The sequence below is a fragment of the Ciona intestinalis genome, chromosome 3 (genome assembly GCF_000224145.3).
Source record: "Ciona intestinalis chromosome 3, KH, whole genome shotgun sequence".
Classification (NCBI taxonomy): domain Eukaryota; kingdom Metazoa; phylum Chordata; class Ascidiacea; order Phlebobranchia; family Cionidae; genus Ciona; species Ciona intestinalis.
This window is the reverse complement of record NC_020168.2, coordinates 4,933,133-4,944,185: the sequence shown is the minus strand read 5'-3', so window position 1 is coordinate 4,944,185 and position 11,053 is coordinate 4,933,133. Positions and strand designations below refer to the sequence as shown.

The window sequence follows — 11,053 nt, the reverse complement described above, 5'->3', positions numbered from 1 at the left end:
GTACAACAATTGCAATTTAGTTAAACACTGTAGATATAAATTATACTTACTTTTTTCCTTCCGGAATAACTCCTTTACTATAAAAGTTAAGACAGTTTAAATGTTTAACTTTAAATATTATAAGTTATAACAAAAACATCATTATCACTTACCGTTGCAAAAACTCAAATCGGCTTTTGCCGATATATCTGAAAAAATTAAATTATATATATATATATATATATAAAACTATTGCCACTAACATACAAACAAAAAAGAATTGTTTAAAACTTATACTTACTTTCTTGTTCTTTTGTGTTCTACAAAAAATAAAAATGATTAACAACAGTCCGCAATTACAAAGTAACACAATTTGGAAACCAAAGACTTACGGTTTGGGATTGCTGGTGTTGGAGTAGGGTTTGTTGGGGTAGGGTTTGTTGGGGTTGGGCTGGGGTTGTTTGAACTGCTAAAAAATGCTATGTTACTAAATCGAAAATCAAATCTATTTTCCATCTAAAATGCAGTCAATTTCTATATCAAAAAGTTGGAACGAAATCTTAACATTTAACACGACACAACCTTTCACACAAGAAAATTCTTAACTTTTCCCAATAACAAAATCTTAACATTTAGCACGACACACCCTGTCACACGAAGAAATTCTCAACATTTAGAATAACACACCCTGTCACACCTCACACGTGAAAACTCTTACATTTTCCAAAAAAAAAATCTTAACATTTAGCACGACACACCCTGCCACACGAGAAAATTCTCAACATTTAGAATAACACACCCTGTCACACGAGAAAACTCTTAACTTTTCCCAATAACAATACATTAACATTTAGCACGACACACCCTGCCACACGAGAAAATTCTCAACATTTAGAATAACACACCCTGTCACACGAGAAAACTCTTAACTTTTCCCAAAAACAAAACATTAACATTTAGCACGACACACCCTGCCACAGGAGAAAACTTTAACTTTCCCAAAAACAAAACATTAACATTTAGCACGACACACCCTGCCACACGAGAAAATTCTTAACATTTAGAATAACACACCCTGTCACACGTGAAAACTGTTAACTTTTCCCAATAACAAAACATTAACATTTAGCACGACACACCCTGTCACAGGAAGAAATTCTCAACATTTAGAATAACACACCCTGTCACACGTGAAAACTGTTAACTTTTCCCAATAACAATACATTAACATTTAGCACGACACACCCTGTTACACAAGAAAATTCTTAACCAGAAATCATACCACACCTTGTCGCAGACCGCTAAGAATTTCGAGTTGAGAATCTTGTCAGAATTAATGATGACTTGCAGATTTGAATATTTAATGTTTCTATGATCCCGGCTCGCCGGTAGGGTTAAAGTGGGAACCAGCAAATGTAAACAAAGTTTCCACGTGATTTAGGTGTATTCCCCAAAGCGCTACAATGCGCGTTTAAGGGACAAAACCATTTACCATAATTTTCCCGGTTTTTCGGTTGTAAATAAATACAATAATATGCGGTAAAGCGTTTTTTTTTATAAAACTTTAACAGTTTAATCTTCATATTTTGTTCTTGAGCATTATTTTTGACATATTATATATTCACTTTCCCCTCAAGCAACAACAACATATGCGCTTCTAAGGAAAACTCCGGAAAGGCGAGGTTAAAAGCTTAATAAATACGCCGCGCTTTATTTCGGAACCGATCCACAATTCAGATATTCTAAATCATGTGGAATAAGATCCTATTCCTTGTCATATTAGTTTGTTGGGGCGCTGAAGGACGTGTACTGGAATTGGATGAAAGGTATTCAAAAACTATTAAATCATACTTATTTTATTAAAAAGTTTTATCTAATACTGTACTACATTAATGAAAAAATTGCTATGTATTTATCATATAACTTTACTACAGGTTTTTAAAAGTTGAATCTCAAGGATTATGGCTGGTGATGTTCTATGCTCCGTGGTGTGGCCATTGCAAAAATTTAGAGCCAACATGGATAGAGGTTGGAGCAGAACTTGCAAAGGGGAATTCTGAAGTTTCTGTGGCACGCCTTGATGCTACTAAGTAAATTGATGATCCTAATAAGTTAATATATTTTTTTGTTAAATATTATTAATTAAACGCTATCAAATAAATCTAAACTTAGGTCTATTAAATATTTACTTGTGATTTCTTAGTGTCTAATATTTTACTATTACAAGGTATTCCGCCATCACATCAAAATACCAAGTCCGTGGTTTTCCAACAATTAAGTTCTTCAAACATGGTACAACATTTGATTATGATGGCCCAAGATCAAAAGAAAATATTGTTTCTTTTGTCAGCCGTGCAAAGGGGTAAATAAAAAAGTTCTTTTTTCTATCCCATTTTTGTTATCCCTGTAAGATCAATAGCTCATTTATTTTTTTCTTTTCAGGCCTTCAGTTGTGGATATTCGTAACCATGCTGAATTTCTTCAAATTAAACAGCGCTCAACAGTGTTTTTTGCTTATGTTGGAGCTGCTGATACAAACTTAAGAAAAATGTTTGATGAAACCGCAAATTCCTTGTTCACCAGCATTGATTTTTACTCCATTCGGGACGTCTCGATACTTAAGGTTAGTTTACCATAAATGAAGTGTAGTTAAATTGATTCAGCGAAGAAATAATTAGTTATAAAACATAATTTTTATTACTGCAATTTCTATCAGGGCATGAAGATTGAAACTACACCAACTGTTGTTGTGTTTAAAGACAAAAAATTTTACGAAATGCCAGCAAACCCAATGAGTTCCGATTTTGTGCAAATGTGGATTCGTTCTGAACAGTTTCCAAGCTACAATGCTTTAACTGGTTTGATAATTTTTATTTTACATACCTTTGTCTTGAATAATATCTTATAGGTATGAGTTACCATAGTTTGAGAGGTGCTGGTCTGCGCTTTGCTGTTGCAGCTGTGAACAAAAATGACAAATTTAACACGACAATGAAGGACATTGCTTTAAAACGAAACTACCCATATACATTTTGCTGGGTGGAGGGAAATGGGATAGTCAACAGCATGACATATGGGTATGTTTTGTTATGGAAGATTATTTCTAATTACATATAATAATAACGTGTCATTTGAACCTCTTAGTACAATTTCTGTACCAAATCTGGTGGTATTTGACACAAATTCCTATGAATACTACACTCTATGTGAGGAAGGCGATTGCGAAAGTAAATTAAATGAAAAAGAGGTTACAAAATTCTTTAAAGATATCAAAGATGGTGTAATTGAACCAAAAGGAGGTCGTGGGTTTTGGCAACAAACTAAAAGATTCGTAACTGATGCAATTGGTTCAGTTGTGGTATGTAAATTGTAACTCTATTGAGTCTGAATTAACAAATAGGATTTTTTCAACAGGGTTTTTTCCGTGAGAGTCCAATCATAGCCAGTTTGGTCATTCTGCTTCCAACAGTTGTAATCTCGGGATTGTGTGTTTGCCTCTGTTCAATAACAGATGGTCAAGAAGATGGAGAGCAATACACAGATGATGAGGATGAGGAAGAAGATGATCTACCTCCATACAACCCTGATGACTTGGAACAGAATACTGAATTGGAAGAAGAGTTATTGCATGAAGATCTTGCTATTGGAGATTCTAGTGAAGGTGTAAGACAGCGAGTCAACATTAAGCCACAAGAAGAAACAGGATAAAGAAGCTTTGGCAAAACTTCTGGAATAAAAAATGTGATGCCAAGTTATCCCCCGCAAGCTGAATAAGAATAAATGTTGTTGTAAATGTATTGGGCTTGACCCAGCCCGTACTCCCCTAATGAAAAAAGTCATGTTTTTGTGTTCTGCTGTATGCCCTTTGAAAACGGTAAACAACAGTGTTATCATTGTAGTTTAAAACCAATGTATTGGGCCTGCACAAAGAGATGTTCAATAACGTGCCCTTGTCTTCACGGTTTTCATGCTGTACGCTCTACCTAGTGCTAGCACACACGACATTGATATAATGCACTATTTCATTCAAGTACACGTTTTTTGTCTGTCGTATTGTAACCGTTGTATTAAACGGACTTTACATTCGTTAAGACCGTGTCGTGTACTTAGGTCGGTTTGCTCAACCGTGTGCTCGGTGTGGCACTTTATGAAACTCAAGCGTTGTGCAAATAGCGGTTAACCAGTGAGCGCAAAATGCCGCGTTCATCGAAACGGCCGTTATGCTTCAGTTGAAATAGTTGAGCGGCAAAATGAGTTAGCTGTTGTGTACATGGAGGAAAATCGACAGGTTAGTAAAACAACTAAATGGAAGTGTAATATTTTAACATGGCTTTTAATCTAGTTTCTATTTTAACTTTTACCAGAAACGAAATGGAGGCAGTTCGAGTGACGTCCAGCAACCTTCAGGTATGCAGCTAATCTAGGTTTAAGTTACACAGTTCTTAATGTAGACTTCGTTATAGAACCGACAAAGATCGTAGCTGATGCAAATCAACAAAATGTATCAAAGGTAACAGATTGCTTTTAACTGCGGTTTATTGACAAGAATGTATTGGGACATACCCATATAAAACTTTGTTTCAGGACGAATCATCAACACAGCCAACAAGCGAAACAAAAGAGCAACACCTACTTTCAGCTATTGTTTTAAATGATATTAATCAAAAATTGCAGAGACAAGTCTTTCTTCCAAAGCCCCCTGCACCTTAATTTTATTATTTTACTACTTTTGTAAAACTTTAAACCCTGCTTGATGTGTATGTATATATATGTTAAATATTTCCGTACAGTAGCCTATGCAAGAATTGTGTTTCAGTACTTTCAAAGAATAAAATCTAATAAATAAAATTGCTTTTATCAATTTTAGACACTAAGGCAGGATAATTTGTGAAAGTTCATGAATGTGCGCTGAATTAGTAAGAGGTTTTGAAAATGGTGTGTTTAGAGCATGAAATTAAAAACCAACTGTTAAAAATGCCCCTACACACAGATAAATTGTAACAATATTACAAACTATGTACATGTTGTTATTTTTTACCAAGCAGAAGATAAAGTTCAGTTTATCAGTTAACGCATGCATGTACAAGAAGTTGCTATGTACAAAAATAGGGATCTTCACTTCTTAAATCTTGTTGAAAAGTGAGGAGAATGTGGCTCTGTCAATTTCTTTTCACTCAGAGCAACTGTGACAGTTTTATAATGCTTGATCTCTGATGCCTTGTGTTCCATGCTCTTACGGAGTCGAGCGATCTCTTCTTTGTCCTGCAACTCTTGTTTCTTTTTTTGTTCCTCCAACAATTTAGCCATCTGCTGCTTTTCAAATGCAAGTTTTTCGTCAAAAAGTCTTCTTTCTTTTGCCCGCTCATCGGAATGTAAATGCGGATCCATAGCAACTGAAATAAAATAAACTAATTAACAAACCGATTCATTAGTTTCGTCCTTATGAACGCAAGTAAGTTTTAAAGAACAAATACGAACTTGTGTCTGTTGCAATCACCGGGAACACAGAACATGCAAAGAAAGAGTGATGTTTAATGTGCGAAAATAAACAAATAAAACATCATTTTCACGATCTGATAATGTGCATAAATAAACATATCAGAGCACGCTGAGCCCCACTTTAATATCACTGTGTGTAAAAATCATGAAAATGATGATCCATTTTAATATCACTGTGTGTAAAAATCAATCCATTCACATGTACTTGGATGATGAGTAACTTACCGACTGGGTCTCTGCTTAATTTTTTTGGCTTCCATGGTTTTTTCAGAACAACATCGATATCGGTGTTTGCTTTGAATAGTGTTTTGTCACGTAGTTGCTGTACTTCATCCTCGACCTGTGTGAAAATAAATCAAACTGTCAACTTGTTTACTTCATATTTGAAACTGATATTTTACATTCTTGCTCCATTTTTCAGCCCGATTTGCAGCTCTATGGTCAGTTTCCAGGTTGAAAGGTTTGGCTTTTGTTGGTTCCTTGCTTTTTTTGTTTGCTAAAACGGGTTCTGCATGAGTGATTGTGGAAGGCACGGGGTTTGCAGTGAACACGGCAACCTGTGTCAGTTTGGAAAAAAATCAATAAGAATCTTGGTTGGTGCTTTTACACATACCTCAGAAAACTCTATTAATAGGTAGATGCCTGAAATCTTTTACATAAATTACTAAAAAAATGTTTTACAATAGTTGTTATATTACTAATACTAAGATATTGTTATCTTACTAAATCTCAATTAAAAGGAACTGGTTTCCTTTAAACATTTACATTATTTAAACAAATAGGTTCCAATGGTTGACGTTGTTAATACCTAAAAATAAATTAAAAACGTATAATCATTTAAACTTAAAACAAGAAACATCTGCAGAGTAAATTTAAGATAACAAATTTTACCTCTGCCTCTTTTTCTTTTTGTTGCTTTATTTTTTCCTGTTTCTTAGCAAATCGTTCTTTGTCAGATTTGTCAAAGGAAAATGGTTTCACTTCTAGTTTAGTTGAAACAACTTTAGGCATGAATGGAACACCGAAGATGGGGGGAGGGTGGTAATATGTGGGCTTTGTGGAATTCTGGAAAAAAATGGAGAAAAATATAAAGTTGTCTCTTATTTAACATTAACCAAGCATATGTTATTGGGTTAAGTGTGAGCCCTACCTTGTCCGGTACAACTGGCGGTGGTTTGATCCTGTGTTTCAGTGCAAACGCTGGACTTTGAGGAATCGTAACTTCAGCCACTTGTTTCTCTTTGATTCCCTTGAATAAATATGAAGCGTAAAGCAATGGATACAGGAATAGAACAGAGTAAAAACATAAATAATATTCATGTTGATGACTAATTACAAATTGAAAATACAGACCTGCGCTGTATTTATTCAGGAATGAAAACATGAAAAATATGCATACCAACGCAAATAAACCTATGTTATTGTGGCCATTTCATACTTTTCATGCCAAACAACAACCCACTTTAATACTCTGCATTTCTATATTACTTTTACTTACGGTTGGTTTTTCCAATATGGCTACAGGAACTGGCCGAGCTTTGAATGGTTTCTGTTTTATTTCATGATCCTCTTGCTTTGAAGTACGATTTTCAGTATGAAGATTGAATTCAACAGGTACTGTCGATGGTTTCTTTTCCACTTTTTTAAGTGTAACCTCTGTGTTGCTGACTTCTTTGGCTTTAAACTGGTAGCTAGTTTTAACAAAACAAAAGTTAAAATCTTTCCAAATAGACAGTATTAAGTAACCTATACACAAAGTTTGTGAGCTTACTTTTTCATTTCTTGAACTTCCAGTTCTTCTTTTTCCTTTGCACTCATAGTTGCAATTGGACGACTCCTAATTTTCGAGAAATGAGGAGTTTTTGGGATTGTCACTTTAAGCGCTTTCATGGGACCATCTGTCAATTAAATTAGCAAAAAAATTAATAGTTTTTAGCAAAATTTTTAAAGGGGGTACAGCATTTTCCTTCCAGGCTTTAAATGGATGGGTTTTAGCAGATATTTATTTAACTTACTTTTGGCAAGGGGAACATTTTCATTACGGGCTCTGAAGCGTTTTGGAGTTGACTTATGAAAATCTCTGATCACCGCAGCCATTGGTACAAACGCTGAACCATGGTCAGCATCCCTCTCAAGCTTTCTTTTTGCTTTTTTATTATCATCAGAGAAATGAAAAGGCTTCACCACTGTAGGTTTTAGTTTGTGCTGAATAAATAAAAGTGATTTAGTTTAAAATAAACTTTATAAACACAGTGTAACCAAAAAGGTTAAAAAAATGTTTAACCAGAGAGTCAAAATTAGTTTAACCAAGGAGTTATAAAAACTGGTTTAAACATAGTCTTCTTACAGGTGAAGGATTATGTTTTCTTAAGTCTTTCATGAAATCATTTGAAGAAGAAGCTGCAGAGTCTGATCTTGTTGACATCGGATGAGCTTTGGTAGCTCGGTCAGTTGTTTTAAACTGAAACTCTTAAAAAGTAAATAACGTTCAAGTTTAAAATACATAATCGATTCATACCACAGAAAATTTAACAGCCGAATTTATGGAAAATTAAATTAGTACATTTTTTGTCAGCAAATAGTAAATATCCATACTAAAGTAAATTGGTACATACCTTTTAAAAAACATATAAAACAACAATGTAAACTAACCTTTAGGAACAGTTAGACTTGGTTTTGTTTTCATGTTCCAAGATGGCATTCGTCTTGATCTGATTTTCTTTAGCGACATTTCAGAATCGTGTTTTATTTGTTGTGCCTTCTCCTTTGCACACTTTACTTCCTCTAACTGTCTCTCTTCACTTGTTAAGATTCTTTTATGATTGTTTTTCTTGGGTTCACTGCAAAAGATCAAGCATATTACTTGTAAATTGCAAGTGCTAAAAAATGAACTAATAAGCTGGAAAAAATAAATGAAATATTACACAGAACCTGTGATCCAAGATTCCATGGTCACAACTTACTGCTTAAATTAGTCAAACGTTATAACCCCTTCATATGAGTGCTTAGAGTGCTTTGTGCTTCTTAACCCCTGGGCAACTAGTATTTTAGTAAACGTTCCGACGATTATTACTTACTGAAAAAGTTAAATCATGCATTGTTTGGATTCCTTTGCATAAGAAAACATTTATAAAGAAAAGGTTTCAAAATTTGTTGCAAAAGTTTCAGTTTTTATCGTGTGTAAACAGGTTTAGAAATAAATCTTGCAAACAAATTTGTACTTGTTTAGTTTTTTCTTCTTTATAGGAGGTTCTGGAGTTTTGTAAATGTTGTCAGTATTTCGAATACTTCTTCTCAATTGTGGCTTTGGGGCGTTTGGTGTAGCTGATTTCTTGGGTGCACTATAGGATATATAACATACATTACACTGACTACTGGTTAAATTATTTAAAAATTGTGATGATAAAATTAGAAATATATCTTGGTCAAGCATAAATCATAATCCGTAATCACCTTTTTACAAGTTTTGCTTTTGGTACAACTTTGGGTTTTGCAGTATTCCACGAAGCAAGTCGGCTTGGAGTCATTATATTGGAATAAGCCTTTTTTTCACTTGTGTCAACCTCAGAGGGTGTAACACTTTCTTCTTTTGTATTTATATTGTCACTTTGTAGTTTAATGTCTTGAACAGCTGGTATGGAGAGTTTAATGCATTCTTGTTTTATTGTAACTTCAGAAATAGCCACCTCCCCACTTTCATGCTGCATTTGTAACTTCTGCTTCAAATCTTCTTCATGTATTATTGATTCTTCAACAGCGTTCTGGTTTAGATCTTCAGATTTGATTGGTTCTTCCGCCACCTTTTGCTTTATATCTTCATCAGGTTTTTTTGACTCTTTAACAGTGTTCTGCTTTAGATCTTTTTTAAGAGTTACTTGTTCATCAGCAGCAGAATCCACTTTATCCACAGGATCAACTTCCCCATTGTCACATTCTGATGTTGTGTTTATTTCACTTTTCACTTGATTATTTTCATCATGGTGGTCCTTTTCTCCAGTGTGTTCAACAGCAATCTCCTGATTTTCTAGAACTTGGATTGATTGACTTTGATCTGTAAAAGAAAAATTAAAACTAACAAACTAAATTTCTTGCTAGGTTAAATGTACAGCTTTTTCTTTTTGTTTTAGAATTCTCCCGCAAGAATGCCTCTATAATAAGCTATGTACAATAAATATAAGCTATACCAGAAAAAATTAATAAAGCATGGCTTTGTTTATTCACCTGGTTTAATTAAACTTGTAGAATCCGCTTTATTTACAATATTAACTTCCTCAGCAGCTTCATGGTTTGTTGAAGGTATATTTTCTTCTAGTTCTTTATTTTGATCACAAATGTCCTTTTCTTCTGTGGGATTATCTACTGGGTCTGGATTTGATAAAATTTGTGTCATTTCTGGTTCCACTGGAATACTTTCACTTTCATCTTCATAGTTGATTGGTATTCCACCATATTCATGACTGTGTCTTCTATCTGTAAAACAAGCTTTTAAATAACTTCATTGAAGTCTTAACCGGCGGATGAAATGTCTGAAATACACTATGTTTGTATACCAGATGAGCCACTAAAAGATTGTTTACAATATGCCTATAGTAGCAAGTAACAGAAGTTTTCAAACTCCTAACTATATTGTAGTTACCAGTACAAGTTTGTTCAAATTATACAGAGTATTAAAATATATATATATATTTAAAACAAAACTGCATTAACTTACTAAAATATGCTTCTGCATCATCAACTGAGTCACACGAAGCATCAAAATCCACAAAATTTGGTGCATCATATTCCCATGCAGCCATATTTAATATTTATAGTTATCCGATCTAAATGAACTCTGCATACAAAGTTGCGTTTATCTAAAACAGAATATATTTAATAGCTGACTGTATAGTGTTAGACAATCGAACAAATTCAAATGTAATAGTCTGTTGAAGTGCACTTATAGCATTAATCAGAAATCGGTCTTTCGAACGTCGCTATAATACGTAACGCAATGTATGTATGAAAACTTTGAACAATCCAAGCGAGACAAAACTTGTTTGGATTTTGGTTTAGAATTCCCGCTCATATTATTCCGCGTGTGGCGCTCGACTTTTTATTTCTGCAGCGGGGTAACGTGTAAAACAAAAAAATAATAGAATATCTATCATGTCTAAGGTAAATCAACCAGAGTCCGTATATAAACATGTTTATATACGGACTCTGAAATCAACATTATAATATCTCGACGAACCTTTCCTTTTAACTGAAAAATTATTTTCAACCTAACTAGCATTGAAAATACTAACTCACAATCAGAGTCCGTATTCCAGATATAAACCCTGTTCCAAACATGAAAACTAATCGAACTCTTCTTAGCTCATTACAAAGCAACACACGTCATTTGAAATCTTCCTGCTAACCCTTTAAAAAGATGCTACAGCTACACAAAAAAAAACGTTTTATCTGTTACACAACAACTTCTAAAAAGTTTTGTGACCACGTAGGTTTAATGTCAACAAACAACAGATAATGGTATCTTAGAAATATTTTATTGCTAACTTGTTTTAATCATTCGATTACCTGTGCATCAGTACAC

General features: G+C 34.0%; 2 protein-coding genes and 1 long non-coding RNA gene across 8 annotated transcripts in view; 1 reads left to right on the top strand and 2 right to left on the bottom strand.

Moving 5' to 3' along the window:
• LOC100185726 (protein disulfide-isomerase TMX3-like) overlaps window positions 1-4,070 on the top strand; it is a 4,950-nt gene extending 880 nt beyond the window's left edge. Inside the window, exons 1-8 of one of the 2 annotated variants that reach the window (XM_026833715.1) lie at window positions 1,512-1,805; window positions 1,914-2,069; window positions 2,207-2,341; window positions 2,422-2,602; window positions 2,696-2,837; window positions 2,888-3,056; window positions 3,124-3,337; window positions 3,394-4,070. In XM_026833715.1, the coding sequence (XP_026689516.1) occupies window positions 1,729-1,805; window positions 1,914-2,069; window positions 2,207-2,341; window positions 2,422-2,602; window positions 2,696-2,837; window positions 2,888-3,056; window positions 3,124-3,337; window positions 3,394-3,687 (1,368 nt within the window). In that variant the 5' untranslated portion in view covers window positions 1,512-1,728 and the 3' untranslated portion in view covers window positions 3,688-4,070. Of the gene's footprint in view, window positions 1-1,511; window positions 1,806-1,913; window positions 2,070-2,206; window positions 2,342-2,421; window positions 2,603-2,695; window positions 2,838-2,887; window positions 3,057-3,123; window positions 3,338-3,393 lie in introns of those variants that run through there. The other variant, XM_026833716.1, reaches the window with a different exon arrangement.
• On the bottom strand, window positions 7-1,391 carry LOC108949331. 4 transcript variants are annotated; one of them, XR_001974678.2, is made up of 5 exons: window positions 1,064-1,391; window positions 372-676; window positions 281-299; window positions 153-188; window positions 58-77 (listed from the first exon to the last, which is right to left on the bottom strand). It is a non-coding gene; the product is annotated as an uncharacterized LOC108949331 (long non-coding RNA). The 4 variants fall into 4 exon arrangements; XR_001974677.2 differs by having other exon boundaries at window positions 7-188; XR_003395760.1 differs by having other exon boundaries at window positions 7-188; window positions 1,170-1,391.
• Window positions 4,071-4,497: 427 nt separating the features above from the next.
• LOC100183356 (targeting protein for Xklp2) lies at window positions 4,498-10,351 on the bottom strand. 2 transcript variants are annotated; one of them, XM_002129723.5, is made up of 15 exons: window positions 10,190-10,351; window positions 9,700-9,948; window positions 8,932-9,529; window positions 8,700-8,819; window positions 8,131-8,318; window positions 7,826-7,947; window positions 7,494-7,683; window positions 7,250-7,376; window positions 6,977-7,169; window positions 6,629-6,727; window positions 6,370-6,543; window positions 5,880-6,035; window positions 5,704-5,818; window positions 5,458-5,463; window positions 4,498-5,372 (listed from the first exon to the last, which is right to left on the bottom strand). In XM_002129723.5, the coding sequence occupies exons 1-15, from the start codon at window positions 10,272-10,274 to the stop codon at window positions 5,095-5,097; spliced, it is 2,700 nt and encodes an 899-aa protein (XP_002129759.1). In that variant the 5' UTR covers window positions 10,275-10,351; the 3' UTR covers window positions 4,498-5,094. The 2 variants fall into 2 exon arrangements, with proteins under 2 accessions (XP_002129759.1, XP_018666820.1); XM_018811275.2 differs by lacking the exon at window positions 5,458-5,463 and having other exon boundaries at window positions 10,190-10,326.
• Window positions 10,352-11,053: the final 702 nt, after the last annotated feature.

What these genes read in the sequence shown, in the direction of transcription:
- LOC100183356 (XM_002129723.5), bottom strand. Translation starts at nt 10,274, where the DNA reads ATGGCTGCATGGGAATATGATGCACCAAATTTTGTGGATTTTGATGCT. An exon ending in CGCCAGTTGTACCGGACAAG is followed by an intron (nt 6,544 to 6,628) that starts GTAGGGCTCACA and finishes ATTTTTTTCCAG; the next exon opens with AATTCCACAAAGCCCACATA. An exon ending in AAAAAGAAAAAGAGGCAGAG is followed by an intron (nt 6,036 to 6,369) that starts GTAAAATTTGTT and finishes AAACTGACACAG; the next exon opens with GTTGCCGTGTTCACTGCAAA.